This window comes from Chrysemys picta, chromosome 8 (assembly GCF_011386835.1).
Source record: "Chrysemys picta bellii isolate R12L10 chromosome 8, ASM1138683v2, whole genome shotgun sequence".
Taxonomy (NCBI): Eukaryota; Metazoa; Chordata; order Testudines; family Emydidae; genus Chrysemys; species Chrysemys picta.
The window spans coordinates 66,091,431-66,111,621 of NC_088798.1; the positions used below are offsets into that span (position 1 = coordinate 66,091,431).

Genomic DNA, 20,191 nt, shown 5'->3' on the forward strand with positions numbered 1-20,191 from the left:
CAGAAACTTGAAACGGAAATATTTCTTTAAAGAAATGTTCTACTTTTTCTTCATCACACACACACTGGGCTGTTTTTGTAGAGTAGTTTGCAAGTGCTGGAATGCTAGCGGTAGTGATACACTTGTTTGAGGAATAAAGAATGTTTACAGAGGGGAAAGAAATAATGCAATGGTTCTGGAGATAGATAGATGGCAGGAAAACAGAGATGAAATTGTTTGCATTGTGCCTGGGCCAGTGGCTTTTTAATTACACAAACAGACTGTTCTGAGTCACGTTAAAACAAGCTCTTATACACAACTGCCAGGAAAGTGAGATTTACAAACTAGTAGTTTAATTTTGTAGGAGTCAGTGATAGTGGCCTTTCACTGTCTCGCCTTAGACTAAATATAATGTAATTTTAAGGCATAATTTAATATCCATTTATTCCTAAAGCAATTGAAAATTTAACAAGCAAAGATGTCAGACAATGAAAACCCAACAATAGCTAATTTGACAAGGGTGAAAGCCATTACATATGTACAGTGCAGAATCAGTCTTCAAACAAGGGAGTCTTGTTTTAAAAAAGCAAATGCAGACCCAGATTCTAGAAAAGCAAACATTGCTGACACAAGGAATGTTCATTAGAGTCCATTTCCCACTAGAGCTACTTTTTAAAAGGGAGGAAGAAGTGACTATTGCCAGTACCGCCCGATTAGGATAAACTTCACTGATTAACTGCTCCAGGACACATCAAACAGCACTGTTAATGAGTTTAGTACACTGGGAGGCCACACTCTACAGAGTCCCTAGTGTTTAGTGCCTCATAGGAAAAGCCTCTAGTCCACCAAGAAGACTTTATACCTATGATTAAGATTCACTAAGCAGTGTAGTACTCAGGTATCATTTTCAGGACACACCCTTAAAGGTGACAGTCCTTTGTGGATTCTAATGCACATCCCTGTGAACAAAGTGTGCTGCACACATACACCTGCCATGTTACAAGCTCTCCCTCTCCAGTGACTGCCAACATCTCACAGCCACCAGAACCTCACATAGACTATTAACATGATAAAAAACACAGCTACAGCTGCCAGTTTGGCATAGGTGGAACGCATGTTAAGATACTTTGCATCTTGACGGTACTTCTTAGACAAACTGGACAAGTTGTTGGCCTTGGAATCCAAAGCTGTTAAGGAAGAGAAAATGGAAGCAGATTAATTGCAGGATTAACAGTAACAAGACACTCCCGCTGTATTGTGTTCATAGATAATTGCAGCTGCTCTATCGGAGCTTTATCTGATTTATTGTGCATCCTCCATTCCTCATGTTCTGAAGGATTCCTACATTAAGCTTGTTAGCCAAGCCAAAACACAATGCAATATAAACTGTTTACCTCCCCAAACAGAAGAGTCAACAGTAACTTCACCAGCACCTTCAAAACACTAGCACATATCACTCCTGTCCTTGACACACACCACCAACATTCATCTTCACAGGACAAGAACAGCCCCAAGCCCACAAGGGGCTTTGGCTCCTCCCAAAGTAGGGTTACAAATTGCCAGATGGTTTATGATTAAGGCTGCTATTCTTTCACAGAGGACACGGAAGTCACAGATTCCATGACTTTCTGCAATCTCCATGCCTTCTGCAGCGGCTGGTGTGGCTGACTTCAGGGCTGCCCTGCAGCCAGCTGCACCTGCCGCTGCTGGAGTGACCCGGGGCCAGCTGTTCTGGTTGTCCCTGGGGCCAGCCACACCGCCTGCTGCTCGGGAGGCCCCAGGCAGCTGGCTCTGGGGACCGCTAGAACAGTGGCCAGTGTGGCTGGCTCCGGGGACCGCCCGAACAGCAGCGGTCCTGGGGGTGCCCTGGGGACCGCCCGAACAGCAGCAGTCCTGAGGGAGCTGGAGCAGCAGCCCCAGGGGTGCCCGGAGGCCGTCTGGTGAGCAGTCCCCAGGAGCAGCAGCCGGGGGTAGCCAACCCCCAGCACTCGAGCAGGGCCCGAAGCAGCAGTAGAGGTTTAGTCAGGTATTTTTGGTAAAAGCCATGGACAGGTCACGGGCCGCGAATTTTTATTTATTGCCTGTGACCTATCCATGACTTTTATACCCCATACTAAATCTTAGCCTTATTTATGATGTAGATCAGACAAATGAAAATGCACTTTCAGCCAGACATACACACTACAAGGCAATCTTGATTCAGGAGGCCCTCTTTGCCACCCAGTCTCAGAATCCTTCCCTCAGCCATCTCCCGCCTGCCAGCCTCAGAGAGAGGAAGGAGTTTCAAAAGCTGAACTCCGTGTACCTGACAGCGCCTCTCCTCGCTGTAAGACTTCTTCAATGTTGGCCACCATGATTCTCTGCACATCCTGTAACTCTGTATTGATGGAGCCTAAGTTCCTTCTTGCCCGGCTGTCAATGTAGAGTTTTTTGGTTTTCTGGATGTAAGTGTCTGGAACAAAAGGTGGTTGTCAACATGGAAAACTTTTCCTCCCAGCACTTCCTGCCTGCCGTGCCAAGAACATCCCTCGAGCCAGCCTCCACCTCTTCCCCCCAAAACTGCACCCACCACCACACCTCTTACCCCGCTCTGAGTAGATCCCAACCACCTGACCTCATGACAGCATAGCCCAAGGGCAATTTAACAACCCTTTCCTCCCCTGACAGACACAAGGAACACTGATGACTTGTTTTAGAGCACGTTGCATCCTGCGTGCCTTCACCAGGAACAAAGCTGTTGACAGGATGGATGTCCTTTGGACTTACAAGAACAGGCCACCCAAAAGAGGACATGTACATCTAAAGCCAATCAGCTCAGAGGTTTCCTCAATGCTTAATGAGAGTTGGCTCCACCATGCTTCACATCCACTTCCCACACTTCTCTAATGCTGCCATAAAAGTACAGCTGAGGGCTGTTTTGGAAGTCCCTACATTGCCCATGTGACCTCAAGTGAGAGGAAGTTTGCTAGTTTGCTTCCCACCCTTTAACACAATCAGGGGAGAACCACTGCCAGGGAGTAACAATATGGCTGCCCACGGAGCATGAGCATCCAGTGCTGTCTTTTTCTGGGCTACCCCAGTGCAGAGCACTGCAGAGAGAGTGAGCAAGGTGCACACGAATGCTAACAAGAAAAAGCCAAGACTTAAAAGCGGAAAGTTGGATTGTAGAAAATTTGCCATTTCCCCTACCATTTCTCCATTCACATACCTGGCATGCCTGGCTCATAGAGAGCACCAGATTTCTCCACTGTCAGTGGTAAGTTCCATGGCCTGAGCTGGGAGAGGCTAATGTGGCCAAACAAACAGGATGTTTATTAATTAGTCTCAAGGGGAAGGACCTCACCGAACTCAATGAAGGAATAAGGCCTGGAGACCGTCGGCACCTTCTTTCCATGCTGTTCATCAAACTCGGAATGCAAATCCTCCAGATATGCAAAGGCCAGCTTCTTGGGGAAGGTGGCCTCACACAATACCAGGTAACATACCCCTTTCTCAATAACGTAGCTAGAAGAGAACAAACCGGACAAATTTTAACCCTGCCCCTGTAAGACACCACTTTTCCCTTTCTCATATTTCCTTCTCTATGGCGGAGTATCCCAGCCTTTGGGTTTATTATTATACTACACACAAAAGCATACCAGGCATTGCACAGCAGGCTTCATATGTGTCTCCCCAATATTGGGATACCTTGTCATTGCACTAACCCTTTCCTTTCCTCTGCAAATATCATAATCTCCATCTACTCACCCTCCTAGGAGAATTTATATGAGACATCATCTTGGATGACTGGCTGGAATGCAGAATCCTAGGGCCTGACCCTGCAAGATGATGAGAGCACGCAATGCTTGGCAGGTAGGAGCCCTTAATGAGGAGTGGGGAATGACTCCTTTCAGCAAGCTCATCTTACCAGGACATTGTAAAGCATTTTTATTTGGACTTCATAGCCACAAAGGCAGCTTAGTTGGCACAAACCAGCATACTATAGTCTAGCTCTAGCATCCCCTGCTAAGATGAACTGTTTGTTTGGGATGGATATTGTAGTGTAAGTTTCAGGTTCTCGGTGCATTGCTCAGGACAGAGTTATTCTACTGCAAGTATCATGACTGAATTTCCACAGTTTTACACGTTAGACTTAAAATGAAGCCTTTCTGAATACCTTAGTTTTTCTTTTCTTTTCCCTAACTACAGTGTTATTGAGGCTTCAGATCCTGGGTTCAATCGCTGCCAAAGGCTTTTAACTTCATTTTAACAAAGTTTTGCCTGAGAATTTCCTTAGTGTTTTTGTTTGTTGTTTTAAAAAGTCCTGACATTGGACTTAGCAGAATAAGGGACATTCCCCTCTTCCTGCTGACATTCTGTCATCTGAAGGAGGCAGGCCCCACACTCCCATGCCCTTTCTGGTAACAAAATGGCAGATTAAATTCACATTGGTAAGTGCAAAGTAATGCACACTGGAAAAAATAATCCCAAATGTTGGGTTCTAAATTAGCTGTTATCACTCAAGGAAGATCTTGGCATCACCCTGGACTTCAGCTTAATGTGCAGCAGTGGTAAAAAGCTTAACAGTATCTTAAAAACTATTAGGAAAGGGAAAGAAAATAAATCAGATATTATCATAATCCCACTATATAAATCCACGGTAAATCCACACCTTGAATACTATGTCCAGTTCTGGTCACCCTATCTCAAAAAGGATGTAGTGGAACTGGAAAAGGTACAGAAAAGGACAACAAAGATGATCAAGGGTAGGGAATAGCTTCAGTATGAGGAGAGACTAAAAAAGATTAGAAAAGAGACGACTAAGGGGGGATATGACAGAGGTCTATAAAATGAACAGCATGGAGAAAGTGAGCGCAGAAAAGTGTTATTTAGCCTTTCCCATAACATAAAAACCAAGGCTCAGGTGATGAAATTAACAGGGAGCAGGTTTTATATAAACAAGAGAAAGTACTTTTTCACATGACAGACAACTGACCTGCGGAACTCATTGACACAGGTATTATGATGGCCAAAAGTATAACTCAGTTAAAAAAAAAAAGAACTGAATAAGTCCATCAATCGCTATTAGCCAAAACAGTCAGGAAGGCAAACGCATACACAGGGCGACCCTAACCTCTGACTACAAAAAGCCAGGAGTGAAAGATGGGGTGGATCACTCCATAATTGCCCTGTTCTGTATACTCCCCCTCAAGCTTTGGTACAGACCACTGTTGGAGCCAGGATACTGACCAAGATGCACCATGGTCTGACCCAGTAGGGCAGCTCCATAATGTATGTGGGAGAGGATATGTTGTACAGTGCACAGGAGCATCTTCTCCTGGAGGTCAGCAGGAAAGGGGGGTGGGTGGGATGGGGAAATAGGGAGAGAAGACTATTGTGGCATCTCCTACAGAGATTCAGAACTGTATCAATCCCCTGGCAATCATCAGATAGGTGGTCAGCCCTGCACAGCCTTAGGAGACTAGTTGGGGCATCCCAAACTCCACCCTAGATGAGTCTCAGACATGGGACTCCATTTCCCATACACAAAGCCTCACAGAGGCAAGCTGAGAAACAGAAATGCTGCTTGTCCGTGGGCCACTGGGACTTCAGGTTTTGTTATCTGACAAGAAAGTGTGATTGTGCCAATAATTTTCAGGCTGTGGCCTCATTCACATGCATGTTATGATGAAATATAGTAGCTGATGTGACTGCTTAATGGCACTTTGCTGCATTCCACTTGTTTTGTTTTTGACTAATGAGCCAGGGTTTAATCCCTCTCCCATACCCCCTAATCCCTTTTTTAGTGTCTAACTATCATTTGTTCTTGCAAGTTTAGTTTTGTCCTTACTTTAGTGTCAGTTTCAGTTCCCATGCCAGAACAGAGAATATGTATTTTATTTCTAATTCAAGAACAAATTTGATTGGATGAAGTCCATTGGATTTTGAGATTTAGATCTGAACATACAGAATAGCACTTAGCTACCCTTCCACTAACTAGTGCTGCCTGCTGTTGAATGCTAACCGTGATTATGTTTATTACCATGTTTGTTCCTCTTCCAGCCAGTAGTACAGCATACCAGAGAAGGCTGAAAGTCACCTACACTGGATGCAGATATAATTGAATGGCCCAAGTCATGGCATGCAACAAAGCACACGTGTGTGTTTGGGGGCTTGTTTTAATTTAAATAACTGTGGAAAACTCGTATTGTAGCACCACAGTGATACAAGACAATGAGGACATAGAGGTTATATTGTTATTGATGGGACTAAAGTAGGTTGCCTAGGGGTTCAAACCTTTCATTATGCATATGCACTATTGTGGATTTATTGGCATTAAAAGTAACTGGTAAGTCACCTTTTCTTTTCTCTTTACTTAACACCTATATGTAGTGATTTAGCACGCTGTTAATTTGTACATTGCCATAATGAACCAATTATTTTCTCAATCACTAGGCCGCTGTGTGGAATGAAAGTTTTGAAACCATACAATAGCCTGGTAATTCTGGTATCCATATGTTCAACAGCAGCTTCAAGCATACAGATCTGATTTTTCCTCAGCTTAGCCTCTAGTGACCCAGAAATGTTTAAATCCTTCAAATTTGCCACATTCAAGAATTAATTTTTGGACAGAGAGGCCAGGATTATCTGTTTTTGTTGCACTCCCAACATGGCACTTCCTAGCTTTAGTAAAAAGCCTCAAACAACAATGGGGCTTGCCTTGAACAGCAAGAGTGTAGTCACCACTGTCCACCATGGAATAGAATATACTCACAAATTAGCTTCTTGATTTACCCTAAGAAAGCCCCTAACTTGTTCCACATCAGTCCATGACCCAGTTTCTACAGTATGTTCCAAAACAGTGCTAGCCAAACGATCATTTTTGATCCTTGCCTTCAGTGTTCTGGCCTGACTACCAACCCAACACACATACTGGATCCCTCCCAGCATAACCCACTGTTACCTCAAATCATTATCAAGAATTTGAGCAATCCATAATCTTTCAGGATTCGAAGAGCAAAATGAGAAAACATATTTCAAAACAAAACCTTTTAAGACAGGGATAATCTCCTATGAGGCACATACACCTCTACCTCGATATAACGCTGTCCTCAGGAGCCAAAAAATCTTACCGCATTATAGGTGAAACCGCTTTATATCGAACTTGCTTTAATCCACCGGAGTGCGCAGCCCCACCCCCCTGGAGCACTGCTTTACAGCGTTCTAGCTGAATTTGTGTTATATCAGGTCACGTTATATCGGGGTAGAGGTGTAACAGGAAGCTAGAGTACAATATCTTCTCTTAACACGGTCTCCTGTCATATGCACAGCCGCACCATCACACTTTAGGCCAGCCGGTTTTGATCTGAGCTCTCTTGCCTTGGTCTCCATGTTTCCCAAAGCTATTTTTACTCCTTTTGTGATATTAGCTGTTTCGGATTCCAAGTTTTCTATATCAGTAGAGAAAGCACACAGATTTCCAATGCCGCATAGCATTGCCACCCCAGATTAACCGTAATATAAATTTTCTCACGTAACGGCTTGATTTCTCAACTTTAACACTGCACTAACACTTTTTTGGTATAAATTTTAACACAGTATAAAATCATGTAATTAGCCCTTTTTGCAATGCATGTATGTAAGGGGACAGAGATACAGTTGGCCACTTTTAACTTTTTGCATTCTTGATTTCTGAATGTTTATCTGTGCAATCTTAATTAATATACTTTTAAAATTTAATTTCTTATATTTATTTTAATATTTTATATTTATTTTAAGAGAGAGGGAAAAAAAACACTTCTTTAAGAGGCACCAGCTGGCAAAGGCCAAGGGTTGCCTTTTCATGAAACTAGTAATCTGTGCACTTAAAGACTTACAACACTAATCAGCCAAAGGTCAGCTAGTAACTAATTTCACAGCGGACTGCATAGGCACTTATCACCTGCATACCTATCAGTGTGTATACTCACATGCCATGATAACTGGGTTGGTTGTAAGGCTTTTTTACTTTAATCTCCAACATTAAAATGGCTGAAGAAAATTCTTCAAACTTGGTTTGGGGTCTCAGTGAGAGCCAAATTTTCTTCAAACTTTGTCAGTTTCAAGGCTATTCATATTAACACTTCAGCACATTTGGAGAAGTGCACATTCCACTTTGCTCCACGACATCTGTCATGGCATTTTTTACTCTGCACTACGTTATTTTCAAGCAGTTAGAACATCAGTTAACGAAGAACGTTTTTTTCCTCGGCCAAGCTAATGCACTAGCCACTAAATAGGACTATTTTAGGCCAAATCTCAAACACCATTTTTTTTTATTCAGCATTATCAAAGTTTAATTAGAATTTTTGTTTAAAACTAAAACTGATTTTCTTTTTCATCTGTGACTTTATGTCTCATCCTAAAAATGGCACCAGCAGCAATTTGCACCCCTTAACACAGGGGTCGGCAAACTGTTTGGGCCAAGGGCCACATCTGAGTGAGGAAATTGTATGCAGGGCCGGGGCAGGGGGTTGCGGTGTGGGAGGGAGTGCGGGGTGTGGGAGGGGGTGCAGTGTACAAGAAGGGGCTCAGGGCAAGGGATTGGGTCAGAGGGGGCTCAGGGCGGGGGTTGGGGTGCAGGGTGTGGCAGGGGGCTCAGGGCGGGGGTTGGGGTGTAGGGTGTACAAGGTGGCTCAGGGCAGGGAGTTGGAGTGCACAGGGGTGCAGGATGCACCAGGGAGTTCAGGGCAGGGAGTTGGGGTGCGAGGAGCAGGAGGGGTGAGAGGTGCAGGCAGGGGCTTAGGGCAGGGAGTTAGGGAGTTAGGGAGCAGGAGGGGTTTGGGCTCTGGCCCAGCGCTGCTTACCTAAAGCAGCTCTGGGGTGGCAGCGGCATGCACCGGGGTCAGGGCAGGCTCCCTGCATGCCTGCCCTGTCCCCAGCCTTGCGCCGCTCCAGGAAGCGCTGCGGCGCCTGTGGGAGGGCGGGGCGGATGGCTCCATGTGCTTTGCCCTTGCCGCGCCTCCAGGTACCTCCCCCGAAGCTCCAATTGGCTGCGGTTCCCCGTTCCCAGCCAATGGGAGCTGCGGGGGGTGGTGCCTGGAGGCAAGGGTAACGCATGTAGCCCCCCACCCAAGGGCTGCAGGGGCGTGGTGCTGGCCGCTTCTGAGAGCGGCGTGGGGCCCACAGTGCCATAGAGGGCAATCCCATGGGCCAGATCCAAAGCCCTGTGGGGCCAGATCCGGCCCGCGGGCCGTAGTTTGCCCACCCCTGCCTTAACAGCTGGCTGAAGAACTGCTTCAATGCTGACTCACAGGGCAAAGTGCTCCTCCCCTGCCTACTCACCCACAACACTTCCAACACCCCTCAACTGCACCTCTAAGATCTCCCAGAGAAATACTGAACTTGGCTGAATTTTCTTAGTTTAACAGCTCTGATGAAATCAAAGCCACTGCAAGGTGGTTGTGATTCATAAATAAGTGTGACCAAAAACCGGATAGCCTTTTTTGATATAGTTATAAGTTTGGTAAGCAGAGAGAACCGTGGACACTACATAGCAAGAGCTTTACTATGATTTAGATATAATCTTCCCCAGGCATCTCAGTGGAAGTCAGAATGATGTTTGGATAATATTGTGGTATGGAAACAAATGACTGACAGATTGACTGCAAACTGGGAAGAGGTATCAAGTAGCATCTTTGGGAACAGAAATTCTCAACACAGGAATTGCCTGACTGGATCAAACCAGTGGGCTACCTAGTTCAGCATCCTATTGCTAACAATGGCCAGCACCAGACTGCTTTAGAGAAAAGTGAAAAAATGTGAAAAAAACTGAAGTGATTATGAGTTAACCTTTAACCCATCTTGAGGAAAGCTGCCTCCTAAGCCCCAACTATTACAGACTGGCTGTGTGCCATGAGGGTGCTTCCAAACAAGAGTTTTTAACTCTAGATATTTTTACCTGTACAAATTTTTTAAACCTTGCTACTGTCTTGCCCTCAATGAGATCCTGTGGCAATTAATTGCATTGAAAACAATTTCCTTTATCAGTTTTGACTTTGCCACCTTTTTGTTTACTTCGCTGTTCCCTTGTTTTTGTATTATGAGAGAAGGTGATTAGAGGTACCTCTACCTTCTCTATAACTTTCAACATTTTGTATACTTTTATGTCCCCTCTTATTAATCTCCTCTCTAAAGGTAGCCAGTCAAATGTTTTCAATCTTTAGTTTAGAACAGGGGTAGGCAACCTGTGGCACATGTGCCGTAGGCAGCATGCAAGCTGATTTTCAGTGGCACTCACACTGCCCAGGTCCTGGCCACCAGTCTGGGGGGCTCTGCATATTAATTTAATTTTAAATGAAGCTTCTTAAAGATTTTAAAAACCTTATTTACTTTACATACAACAATAGTTTCATTATATATTATAGACATATAGAAAGAGACCTTCTAAAAACATTAAAATGTATTACTGGCACGCAAAACGTCCTTAAATTAGAGTGAATAAATAAAGACTCAGCCCACCACTTCTGAAAGGTTGCCAACCCCTGGTTTAGAACCTAGGAGGTTCCAATGTGCATAGCTTTGAATGTGTCAACATTTCACTTCAACTGGCACTGTGCTGCCTAGCTTGATTAAGTCCCTCTGAAGTACATCAGTCTTCTTAGGTCTTAACCTACATGATGTTGTGTCACCTGCAGATTTTGCCAGCTCGCTGCTTACCCTGAGCAAGTCTGCTAGAACTATGTTGTACATCAGTAAGATTTACAGATGATCCTAACTTAGAAGGCTTTACAATGAAAGCAAAGGGCAAACATTATGGAAGGTTTTAGAGAGAGACAGCGAACTCAAAGGGATGAGCTAAATGCAGCTAAGACACTTCGGGTTATTAATACTAATCAATGCTTGCTGGAGAGCAGAAATGCTGAGGAGATTCAGGGAAATAATGAACAACAAATTAGATGAGCTCAGAGTGCAAGGCTGATACATGAAAGGATATACTATAGTGGAATGGAGAGAGAAGAGAATCTTGTATAGGAAGAATCAACTGTGGTAATGCTAACCTAAGTATAGGTCGGACTCCTCACTATTAAAAAAATATATTGATAAACCTCAGAGAATCCAAAGGACAACAGATGCTAGAATGATTTGTGGGCACAACCTGTAGAGAAAACATAAAGGGAACCAAATATATGCAGTCTACAGAAAAGAGAGCGGCCGAATACAAGAACTGGATAGGAATGCAGGAAGTCTAACAATGCTAGAGAAGAAAGAAATTTTAAAATGATTGAAAGGATATAAAAGGAAATAACACTCTCTCTGAGCACAGGTTTCCCATGGCTGGTGGGATGACTCTTACTCTTCTCTAATGGCCCAATTTCTAGTATACCTCCGTCGTCTCCTGGAAGTACCTTTCAGTTTTCTATAGATGTAGGTTGGGATACCTACATTTTCCATCTTAATCTCTACAGCATGTTTTACTTACTGGAAAGCCATGGATCCTGCTTCTAGGGTGCATCTGGTAGGCGACTGTTCATTCAACTTCCGGAAAAGCTGTTTAGCTTGGCTCTGATACTGCTGCAGGTCCCGACCTGACTGAGAAGGGAAAAAGTCTATTAGGCATGGTTCTACCATATGGTAAAATGAACTACAAACAATACAACCTCTTAAGGTATAGGCAGGCCCTTTCCCACAAGGAAACTAACATGATATCCATAGCTAACCTCAAACAGTTTTACCAGAATTGGATCTGAAGTCAATGAACACAGTCAAACCAAGTGGTAGGTGCTGGTAAATCTCAGGAATCTATCTGATGAATATCTCAGTCCCCATTTAGGAGGTCCCCTAGGGAGTTTTGTTTTGTTTTTTGTGGCATCTCTTGTGGAGGGTCTTGGTCCAGAGAAGGTGCTTCAGTCTCACTGCCCTGAGGGAGACGGGAAGAGTTCATGATTCAAATGGTATGTCTATACTGCAGTGTCAGCCCCAGGTTTGAACTCAGGCTTAAGCCTACCCCACTCCCATCTGTCTACACACAAATTGTGCTAACTCAGGACTTGGACCCTGGGTCCCAGTACCCCACAGGTGAAGGGTCCAAGTCTGAGTCAAACTGGAACACAGGCTTCAAGCCCTATTACTTTGCAGTGTAGACACAGCCCTGCTAGACTCACGCTGTGCCAAAAATGTCCTACAATCCCACAGGCCAGCTTTCTTTGTCCTCTGGACAGTCAAGTTTTCCCACATGGCACCATGAACAAAGGGGTAGAGTGGACACATTTTGGGAGGGTGTTAAGAAGTCTGGGATAAGGGTGGTTGGACTCAGACCAGCATAATGTAGCATGGATGCTGGAGTCCCAAGCTGGGACCCAAGGTTCAACAATTCCTCGGGTTACAAATGAGTATAGATGGTCAAGCCTTGGTTAACAAATGCTGGGTCTGCTAATCAGGAGTGGCGCCAGGGTTTTTGCCACCCTAGGTGGCAGTGCTCCTCCTCTGAGCATTCGGTGGCGGGGGGTCCTTCCACTCCGTGTCTTCGGGGCACTTTGGTGGCGGGTCCCGGAGCGAGTGAGGCCTAGGGTCGCCTAGTGGAAGCGCTGGCCCTGCTGCTAACTTGAGTTCTACTAACCTGGGCTTACACTGCAGTGAAGACATACTGCCAGGATCTCTCTCTCCAGAAGAATTAGCTTGCTTCCTCAAAAGTGTGCACGTATGTGAGAATCTCACTGATGGGTGGGTCTTGGCGTCTTACACAGTTTTGATCTACTTTGGGATCTCAGTGCTGGAAGGCTCTCTAGGAACTTCACTGATACTGAGGAGACACATGGTCTCTCTCTCTTGGGAGTCTAGATGCTTTGGGGGGGGGGGGGGGGAGGCAGGGTGCCTAGATCTTGGTGCCAAATCTAGTCTCCGCCTTTCTCAGGGGCTATAAATCTTAGTCTACACACCTACATCAGGCGGGGTGTGAAAAAAACACTCCCCTGACATGGCTATGCTGAACCAGCCCCCAAGACAGATGCAACTACGTTGATGGAAGAATTCTTCTGTCACATAAATATATCGTTTGGGGAGGTGACACTCCTACTGAACAGGAAAGACCTTCAATCAATGTAAGATGTGTCTGCTGTAGCCTATAAAATAGGTTAAATCAAAATTAGGCTTAGGTTTCAGTTAGCTTAAGTGTAGACAAGTATGGAAAATTAAAGCTGGTAGTTTAAAAAAAAGCTAAAAATAAATTGAAAATAGTACAATAAAAAAACCTGAAGGTACCAAAGACATGACCCAAAGTTATGTTGTGGCTATGAATTGGTTATAACTGTTTTAGCAGAATTTTTAATAAAACATTTTAAAATTTAAAAATCATTTATTAAAATGATTGTATTAATAGTTTGAAAATAACATTCGTGCAAGTGTTAATTTAAATAATGTATAATGTAAACAGCCAATAAAAAGGTGGCAAAAATGTAAATCTGCTTATGGGTAGGTTTGATGTTAATGAGTATTATAGTTGGTTATAACAGAAGTAGCCTTGCTGAATTGGAAAAGAGCTCCAACTAGCATTAAAAAGGTACCATTAGGTTCCAGAATTATAAGGCTATACTTCACTCTGTTGTCAGTGGACTAATCACCCATTAATACACTATTTCATCTATTTCATGTCTTTCTCTCCGTTCCAGGGGGTGGGTGAGTCTAGTGTCCAACGGGGTCACAGTGTGAGAAGAACAGTGCCAAATGTCATCAACCTTGCATGAAACTCACGTTTGCCAAGCTCTACCACAGCCTTCTAAGGGCACACATCCAACCCACCTAGGGTCTGCTTTGTAAGCCTCCACACAGCCTCTGTGTCCCCCCCTAGGGCGGATCTCAGTCTGAGGGGGGCTCTGGGCCAGGAAGAGAGGATGTGCGTCTGGGGAAGGACTCTGGCTCGGGAAGGGGGGCCTCTGAACAGGGAGAGAAGGGATATGGGGAGGATCTCGGGGGCTCTGGGCCGGGAAGGGGTGCTTGGGGGGACTTCTGGGGCGAGAGAGGGGGGACCTGTCAGGAATGGGGGGAATCTGGGGGAGGGTATCGGGAGCGGGGGGAAATCGGGGGGCTCTGGGCCGGGAGAGGATGGGGTTTGGGGGGGTCTCGGGGGCTCTGGGCCGAGAGAGGGGGGGGTGTCTCGGTCTCTCACCTGCTCATCCTCCTGCATGGAGGCGGCCAGGGGAAGCCCGTCCGCCACCCGCGCGATCATAGTCAGCAGCACCATGTCTGCGCCGCTCCAACCCGGGAGCCGCTGCCGCTGCTCGGCCCCGCGCACACCCTGCCTGCCTGCCTGCCTGTCTGCCTGCCAGCCAGCTGCCACCCTCTGACTGGCCTCTACTACTGAGGTGGCCGGAAACAGCCAGCGCAGCATCCGGGCTACGCCACTGGAACTGCCGGGTTATTTCCGGTCCGCTGCTAAACGCAACCCGATCGGCACCACCCACTTCCGGTGGGGGCGGCCCGGGGAGGGGGGTGCCCGTGGGCCGTGAAGGGAGTGACTCTAGGGGATCAAAGCCCGGAGGTCCGGGCGGGGTGGGTGCTGGGCCGCGCTCCGCTCAGGAGCGGAGTAGAGCGAGGCGGTAAATGAGCTTAGGGCCAGGGGAGATGGGGCTTCCCAAGGCATCTCGTCCCCGCCCCCACTCCCCCGGGCGGTCTCGACTCGATGGGGATGTGGGCTAGGCCCCACACTCTGAGCAGGCCCGACCCCCGCGCTGGAGGCCGGGTTGCCAGGGCTCGGGCCTGGAGGGGCCAGAGGCGGACAAGCCTACCCCCTTCGCCCTTCCCGCTGCTGCCCTGGGCTTTACTGCCCGTTTGCGCAGAGTCATCCCATGTGGGGCTGACAGGTTTGTTGTCATGGCCTCTCAAATCCTGGTCTAGAAATGCTGTAAGTTCGGCACAAAACATGAAGTCGGGTGATTCCGTGGTCGGCCAAGGGGTCCCTTGCATTTTCTTCACGTCTCGCTGTAGTTATTGCATTGTGTGTATGATGTATGTGCTGTGAATACCCAGTTAAATAACAGGTTTCAGAGTAGCAGCCGTGTTAGTCTGTATCCGCAAAAAGAACAGGAGTACTTGTGGCACCTTAGAGACTAACAAATTTATTAGAGCATAAGCTTTCGTGGACGACAGCCCACTTCTTTGGATGCCACAAGTGCCACAAGTACTCCTGTTCTTTTTGCAGTTAAATAACATCCTCTTTTACACTGAATTTGTATGGTCACATGTTCTCAGGTGTCTAACTCCGCAAGCCTTACCGTTAACTCCCCCTTTGCTGTGTTTTCCAGAGTGAATGGCTATAGACTAGAATCATTCTTGACTTTTATGTAGTACTTATACCTGATGTGACAGGTTAAAAGCTGGGGCACAGTAATTCCTGGAGTTAGTTGCCTCCCTTAGATGGTATTTTAACTTCTAGGAAGATAATGACAAAGGAATAATTAATAGACTTTTAAGGGCAAACAGGACCAAAATGATAATAAGAACGGCAATACAGGGTCAGACCAAAGGACAATCTAGCTCAGTATCCTGAGGGAATAAACAAAACAGGTAAAAGTGATCCATCCCCTGTCACCCAGTCCCAGCTTCTGGGACACCATCCCTGCCCATGCTGGCTAATAGCCATTGATGGACTTATCCTCCATGAATGTATCTAATTTTTTTTTTTTTTGGACACTGTTATCATCTTGGCCTTCAAGACAAAATTGGCAAAATTTGCAGATGATACAAAACTACTCAAGATAGTTAAGACCCAGGCATTCTGTGAAGAGCTACAAAAGGATCTCTCAAAACTGGGTGACTGGGCAACAAAATGGCAGATGAAATTGAATGTTGATAAATGCGAAGTAATGCACATTGGAAAGCATAATCCCAACTATACATATAAAATGATGTGGTCTAAATTAGCTGTTACCACTCAAGAAAGAGATCTTGGAGTCATTGTGGATAATTCTCTGAAAACATCCACTCAATGTGCAGCGGCAGTCAAAAAAGCAAACAGAATGCTGGGAATAATGGAGAAAGGGATAGATAATAGGACAGAAAATATGTTGCCTGTATATAAATCCATGGTACGCCCACATCTTGAACACTGTGTGCAGATTTGGTCGTCCCAGCTCAAAAACGATATATTGGAATTGCAAAAGGTTCAGAAAAGGGCAACAAAAATGATTAGGGATATGGAATGGCTTCTGTAATGAGGAGAGATTAATAAGACTGGGACTTTTCAGCTTGGAAAATTGGTGGCTAAGGGGAGATATGAGGTCTATAAAATCAGACTGGTGTAGAGAAAGTAGATAAGTCAACCTGTGGAACTCCTTGCCAGAGGATGTTGTGAAGGCCAAGCCCATTACAGGGTTCAAAAAAGAACTAGATAAATTCATGGAGGATAGGTCCATCAATGGCTATTAGCCAGGATGGGCAGGAATGGTGTTCCTAGCCTCAGTTTGCCAGAAGTTAGGAATGAGCGACAGGGAATGGATCACTTGATGATTACCTGTTCTGTTCGTTCCCTCTGGGGCACCTGGTACTGGCCACTGTCGGAAGACAGGATACTGGGCTAAATAGACCTTTGCTCTGACCCACTAGGGCCGTTCACAACGTCCATAGGTTGACTGTGCATTGTATGAAGAAATACTTCCTTTTGTTTTAAACCTGCTGCCTATTACTTTCATTTGGTGACCCCTAGTTCTTGTGCTCAGAGGAGTAAACAACACTTCCTTATACTTTCTCTACACCAGTCATGATTTTATAGACCTCAATCATGTCCTCCCTTAGCCGTCTCTTTTCCATCTGAAAAGTCCCAGTTTTATTAATCTCTCCTCCTATGGAAGCTGTTCCATATCCTTAATCATTTTTGTTGCCCCTTTTCTGAATCTTTTCCAATTCCAATATATCTTTTTTGACATGGGGCAACCACATCTGCACGCAGCATTCAAGCTGTGGGCATACCATGGATTTATATAGAATCAATATGATATTTTCTGTCTTATTAGCTATCCCTTTCTTAATGATTCCTAACTTTGTTAGCTTTTTTGACTGCTCCTGCACATTGAGCAAATGTTTTCAAAGAACAATCCACGATGACTCCAAGATCTCTTTCTTGAGTGATAACAGCTAATTTAGACCCCATCATTTTATATGTATACTTAGGATTATGTTTTCCAATGTGCATTACTTTGCATTTATCAACATTAAATTTCATCTGCCATTTTGTTGACCAGTCACCCAGTTTTGTGAGATCCATTTGTAGCTCTTCGCAGTCTGCCTGGGACTTAACTATCTTGAGTAGTTTTGTATCATCTGCAAATTTTGCCACCTGACTGTTTACCCCCTTTTCCAGATCATTTATGAATATGTTAAATAGGACTAGGCCCAGTACAGCTCCCTGGGGGACCCCACTATTTACCTCTCTCCATTCTGAAAACTGACCATTTATTTCTACTCTTTGTTTCCTATCTTTTAACCAGTTACTAAGCCTTTGGTAAGGGACCTTTTTGTGTTGTCTGACCTCCTCTATAATATCGACCATAGTGCTCCCGGATCTCTCATTCATCCCACATCTGCTGTTGATTGCCCCTAAGAACTCCAGATGATTATTAATCAGAATGTCAAAGGAGGGTGTGCTTTGTAATTTTAGAGTAACTAAGATCCTTATGCCAAGTTTTAAAGGTAGTACACATAGCACAGTTTTTTTTATAAGAACAGTAAGATTTCTCTTGCTTATTATTGGAATAATATTTTTAGGTTCATATAGGGATACATGGTCCTGAGCTCTGGAATCCAGTCCTCTTAAATTCCAATCCTGCAAGCTATTATTATTTCAACAGAGTTGGTAAGACAACTCCCACCTGTTTATGCTCTCTGTATGTGTGTATATATATGTCCTCAATATTTATTCCACTCTATATGCATCCGAAGAAGTGGGCTGTAGTCCACGAAAGCTTATGCTCTAATAAATTTGTTAGTCTCTAAGGTGCCACAAGTACTCCTGTTCTTTTTGCGGATACAGACTAACACGGCTGCTACTCTGAAAGTAGTATCTAAGGTCCTCAGACAAGAAATAGGACCTCAATGTACTGTATACATTGTGTTCACAATAAACAGTCTTGGAGTGCTTTCTAGAATTTAAATAATAGGAAGTAATTTACAACAAGCAGGTAAGCAAAAGAAAGACAGGTGCATAACATGCACAGCATAGGTTGAGGCGGACAGGGCCCAAAGAGTTGGTGAGGAGGAAGCAATAAGAGGGAGGGAATGTGCTGGAGTGTGCAGGCAGAATTAGGGTTGCCAACCCTCCCAGTTTCACCAGGAGTCTCCTGGAATCACACTCTATCTCCCGGTGGCTATTTCAGCTAAACCAGGAGATTTGGGGCACAAACAGTCAGGAGCGGCAGCAGGGCTAAGGCAGGCTCCCTTACCTGCCTTGGCTCTGCGCCGTTCCTGGCACTGTCCCTGTGGCCCCTGGGGGGGGGGGCAAACGGGGGTCTCTGGGTGCTGCTTCCACCCCCAGTGCTGACTCCGCAGCTGTCATTGGCCAGGAACTGTGGCCAATGGGAGCTGCAGGGGCGGTGCCTGTGGGCAGCGGGGCGCTGAGACCCCCTTCTTGCCCCCCTTTCTAGGAGCTGCTGCCAGAGGGATGTGCAGCTCGCTTTCGTGAGCCGCCCAAGGTAAACACCGACCACGACTCTCTCCTGCACCCCAATCCCCTGCCCCAGCCTAGAGCCTGCACCTAAACTCCCTCCCAGAGCCTGCATCCTGCACCCAAACTCCCTCCCAGAGCCCACACCCCCCCTGCATCCCAACCCCCTACTCCAGCCACCTCCCACACCCCTCACCCAAACTCCCTCCCAGAGCCTGCACCCACACCCCAACTCCCTCCCAGAGCCTGCACCCCACACCCACTCCTGCACCCAACCCCCCTGCCCCAGCCCCCTCCCAGAGCCCACACCCCTCACCCAAACTCCCTCCCAGAGCCCACACCCCTACCCTGGCCCCAAACTCCCCACCACCACCACCACCCCCCCAACCCTTCCCCCTGCCTTGTGAAAGTGAGTGGGGGGGGGGGGAGAGATGAGGGAGGGGATGGAGTGAGCTGGGGTGGGGCCTCAGAGAATGGGCGTGACAGTGGTCTTTGGGTTTGCACAATTAGACAGTTGGCAATCCTAGGAAGAATAGTTCTCAAACTGCTAAATCCTGCTTGCTAGGTTTCTCTCCCTGAACCTTATAGGCTCCCCACTCTCTAATTCCTCAACTTTATCCACCCCCACCCAGACTCCTTCCTCTGGGCTCTACCCCTCCTTTCCGATCTAGATTTTGCCACCTCTTTTCAGGCTCCTCTCCTCCGTTGGTTCCTCCCACATCCCAGGTTTTTCCACACATTTAGGGATTCCTTCTCCCTATGGTTCCCCATTCTTTCCCCAAACTTCCTCTCATCTCCCCCGTCTTTTCCTCATGCAGATTCGTTCTGCTTCCTTCTCCACGTCTCCCAGACTTTTGCCCTGCCAACCCCTGTCCAAGCCCCCCCTCTCTTATCCCTAAGATCGTCCCCTTCAACTCTCCAAACACCTGCCTTTCCCCAGGCTCTTCCACTTTCATTCTGCTGACTCCTATCCTTTTTCTTCCTAAGCGCCTCCCCGCAGACTTCTATCCGTCCGTCTGTCTCTCCCTTCCCCAAATTCCTCCCCCGTCTCCAGGCTCTGTAGGGTGAAGACAAAGAGCCATTCTTTAAATAGTAACTAGAGAACTCAAACAGGAAGCTTCTACCATTATTAAGCTCCCTGCTGCAACACATCCTTATCTTCTCTCGTAACGGTGGAGGACCAGCTACAACCCCTGCACACAGACAGGTCCCCTCCTTTCTCTAGGCCCGGAGTCCCGCGCCGCCCCTCCAGCGCACCTTTTCTCACGGCGCACGCCGTCCTTCCCTAAGCCCCTCCCCCTCTCTACCTACGCCCCTCCCTTCACCACGCTCCTCCCCCACGCAGCACTCTGGCCCCACCCCCTCCATCTGACCCTGGCCGGCCGCGGTAGGCGCGGCGCAGTGACCGTCTGGAGTGTGCGTCTCTCTCGCTGCAGGCGGCTACCGGCTCCGCTGCGGGAGCGAGGCGGCTGCGGCGATGGCGGTGGAGCGGGGCCGCCTGAGCTTCCCGGGCAGTGCCGGGGTGTTGAGCCGCCCAGTGCCCATGAACCTATTCGCCACCTGGGAGATCGACGGCTCCAGCCCCAGCTGCGTCCCCAGGTT

General features: G+C 46.5%; 2 protein-coding genes across 18 annotated transcripts in view; one reads left to right on the forward strand and one right to left on the reverse strand.

Moving 5' to 3' along the window:
* Positions 1-215: 215 nt before the first annotated feature.
* SEC22B (SEC22 homolog B, vesicle trafficking protein) lies at positions 216-14,339 on the reverse strand. The gene is made up of 5 exons (XM_005311521.4): positions 14,102-14,339; positions 11,420-11,529; positions 3,323-3,483; positions 2,285-2,431; positions 216-1,166 (listed from the first exon to the last, which is right to left on the reverse strand). The coding sequence occupies exons 1-5, from the start codon at positions 14,321-14,323 to the stop codon at positions 1,012-1,014; spliced, it is 795 nt and encodes a 264-aa protein (XP_005311578.3). The 5' UTR covers positions 14,324-14,339; the 3' UTR covers positions 216-1,011.
* A 5,597-nt stretch (positions 14,340-19,936) lies between these two features.
* LOC101932594 (metastasis-associated protein MTA1) overlaps positions 19,937-20,191 on the forward strand; it is a 384,146-nt gene continuing 383,891 nt past the window's right edge. For 6 of the 17 annotated variants that reach the window (XM_065555713.1, XM_065555710.1, XM_065555707.1 and 3 more), the window contains exon 1: positions 19,940-20,188. In XM_065555713.1, the coding sequence (XP_065411785.1) occupies positions 20,067-20,188 (122 nt within the window). In that variant the 5' untranslated portion in view covers positions 19,940-20,066. Of the gene's footprint in view, positions 20,189-20,191 lie in introns of all 17 variants that reach the window. The other 11 variants (XR_010590039.1, XR_010590040.1, XR_010590038.1 and 8 more) reach the window with 4 other exon arrangements.